Raw genomic sequence first — 2,981 nt, forward strand, 5'->3', positions numbered from 1 at the left:
CCCAACTCAATCCTGACTGTGGAGAGATGTGCCCCGAGTTTCTGCACAAAATCATGGAATTAACTACATTGGAAAAGACCTTTAAGATCATCAAATCCAACATTTATCCCAGAAGTGCCAACAGGGGCTAGATGTCATCATAGTCCAACTGTCTCAGCCTGGGTTGAAGTGCAAAAATCCTTCACTCTTTGGTTCTGTGTTACTAATCTCAGCATAAAATCTCTGTCTCCCACAAGCTGCTTCCCAGCATTTTGATTCCAAACTTACCAAAACTCACAAAAACATTCACAATGCTTATGGTGAGTATTGGATTGTTGTGTTGCTTTTCTCTGTGGCTGAGGTGAGGATTTCACAGTCAGAAAGAAATGTATTCTAGAATGGCATAGCTGAAGCATTCCCCCCACTTTTCAGAGTGGATTATGATGCACACAGAGAACACTACACAGAAGAAATCTCTGAAGTAAATCCTACTTTTCTTCTACCCCAGGTTGTTATTCTTTACCCCCTTCTTTTCATTATATATTTTTTTTTGCTTCCTTTATGGGCAGACACAAAGTCACAGCTGGCAGCCAAGCTGCTCAGTATAGCTGCAGAGCTCAGTAGTTTTGAACAGTTTTTCTGGCTCTCTTAATGATTTGCTCTGTGATTTTGGGCAAATTACTCCTTGCTTCTGCTTATCCATTTCCCCAGAGTAATAGTGGTCATTTATTATCACTATAAGCTGTTCTGAAGCCTAGATATGAAAAGTGCTCATAATTAATGCTATTAATTTATAGGATATACGTTTTCACTGAACTGCCTAGTATATAATTTCACTATTGAGTTGAGTCAGGACTGGGAAAAGGTTTTTTTGGCAGAAGAATGGATTCCTAGAGATAGAAAACTTTACAGAAGTAGCTAGTCTTCTCTTACACACGTGTAATCTGTAAATTTCTTTGGATGACATTTCTATGTAAAATATTTATCTAGGTCCAAAGTTGATACACTGTGTATTTTATTTAATAGACTTTTTTGTAAGATTGTATTTTCCTCTTTTTTTTTTTTTTTTTTTTAAATGGGACTTTGTTAACAATTACAGATTTCTTTTTTGATTTCCCAGTCATGATTTAAAATAGCAAATGAATCTATAAGCTGCAGGGGAATGCATCGCTGTTCTTTTCTCCTTTCTGCTGCTGAAAACCAAAGTGATCCAGAGAGAAGCTGCAATCTCATGAGAAGAGAACTCCAAGAGCTATAACACAGACAAACTCAAACAAACCATCTTTGACTTTCATGATTAAGTTGCAGATAACGAGAGACTACTTCAGCAGCAGTGAGCACAAATCAAATCATCCCTGCTGTAGTGCCGTCGTACGCAGTTACTCAGAAATCAGGGCTCAATGGCTTAAGTTCAGAGTTTGTGTTAGCAGCCATTAAATTCTATGTCTGTAAATTGTTTGTAAAAAGGTTGATTTTCTTTTTCGTCTCTTACCACTTATCCCCCCAGCACAATGTTAAATGTAGATGCGCAGCCTTAATTGGTTTAGTTGCAAGAAGATAATCTTTTTTTCCTCCTTTCTTGCTGTTGCCTGTTAGCTTAAAGGGTTTTTAGCTGAAGGTTGATAATTATCACTGAGAAGAAACCAGCACATCAGGAGTTCATTTTCCATCTTAGCACTTGTGCTGCTCCTTTGAACTCCTCTCACCAAACCTGCGTTCCCACTCTGTCACTTTCCTCCCTCCATCATAAAAAGGTCTCAGCATCCGGCAGCTCCAGCCTTTGCTGATAGGCAGAGGGCATTGCTTCTCCCGAGCGCTCCTCCAGCATGGACAAACTGCATGAGACATTGATAAACATGGAAGACGCTTTGGGTTCAGAACACTCTGTCTGCTTATCGTCCTGGGACTGGAAAAGCACCACTGGGTCTTTCGAGCTGCACCCCGTCTCATCTCCGCACAGCTTATCTCCAACACCCTCCTTTGAATCCTACTCCTCATCCCCTTGCCCAGCAGCAGTGGAGACCCCCTACAGCAGCAGCAGTGGCAGCCTGGTGGGCTACAGCCTGGTGGACTTTCCCCCTGCCTACCTACCCAGCCCCGGGCAGGCTCGGCTGCCCAAGGGCACAAAGGTGCGGATGTCCGCCCAGCGCAGGAGGAAAGCCAGCGAGAGGGAGAAGCTGCGGATGAGGACCCTGGCCGACGCGCTCCACACGCTTCGCAACTACCTGCCCCCGGTCTACAGCCAGAGGGGACAGCCCCTCACCAAGATACAAACCCTGAAGTACACCATCAAGTACATCAGTGAACTGACGGAGCTCCTCAACAGCGTCAAGCGGGTGTAGACCCCACCTGGAACACCCATCCTGGCACGCTCAGGGTCTTTACAAACAAAAAACCAGCAAAATTTCTTCCTTGCCAGAGCATGGGTCATGAAAGGAGGGCAGAACAAGGGAGGGAGAGCAAGGGCCAGTGCTGTACATATGACGTGATGATGGAAGGTGATGTAGGATTGCCTAAAAACCTGAGCTGCAGCTTGCTGAGACAGAAGTCTTTTTGCTTTTTTATGTCTTTCTTTTTTTTATTAGTAATAAGCTTCTGAGAAATATTAAACCTATTCTGATACAAAAGTGAAAAAAACAAAAGCCAACTGATCTTCCTAGGATTTACCTATCGCTGTTCTGATGGATCTTCTGGTTATTAAGGATAATAGTAAATCCATATGTTTTAAACTGAATTTTAACAAAAGAATTGACAACGCTATAAGGATACTATGTGTATTAGTTTGTACGCACTTTAATACTAGGATGAGGAAGAACATGTGTGGTTAGTTCAAGTATTGTCTATCTATCCACGTTTCCACTGTACCTAAAAAATCAAGAAACTAAGTAATAATGAGAATATCTTTGCTTACAAACAAATAAATACCAGTGTCATAGCCTATATTTTGTATATCTGATTGATAGTTAAGTAAAATCTAGCCATTACTGCTAAATATTGAAAAT

The 2,981-nt window shown here is 41.7% G+C and overlaps 1 protein-coding gene across 1 annotated transcript; it reads left to right on the forward strand.

Annotated features, from left to right (window-relative positions):
- Positions 1–1,805: 1,805 nt before the first annotated feature.
- Positions 1,806–2,321, forward strand: MSGN1 (mesogenin 1; the record flags this gene model as incomplete). Its single annotated transcript, XM_080615301.1, has 1 exon — positions 1,806–2,321. One exon carries the CDS (start codon positions 1,806–1,808, stop codon positions 2,319–2,321), a length of 516 nt encoding a protein of 171 aa, XP_080471427.1.
- Between the last annotated feature and the right edge of the window lie 660 nt (positions 2,322–2,981).

The sequence above is a fragment of the Psittacula echo genome (genome assembly GCF_963264785.1).
Source record: "Psittacula echo genome assembly, chromosome: 4".
Classification (NCBI taxonomy): domain Eukaryota; kingdom Metazoa; phylum Chordata; class Aves; order Psittaciformes; family Psittacidae; genus Psittacula; species Psittacula echo.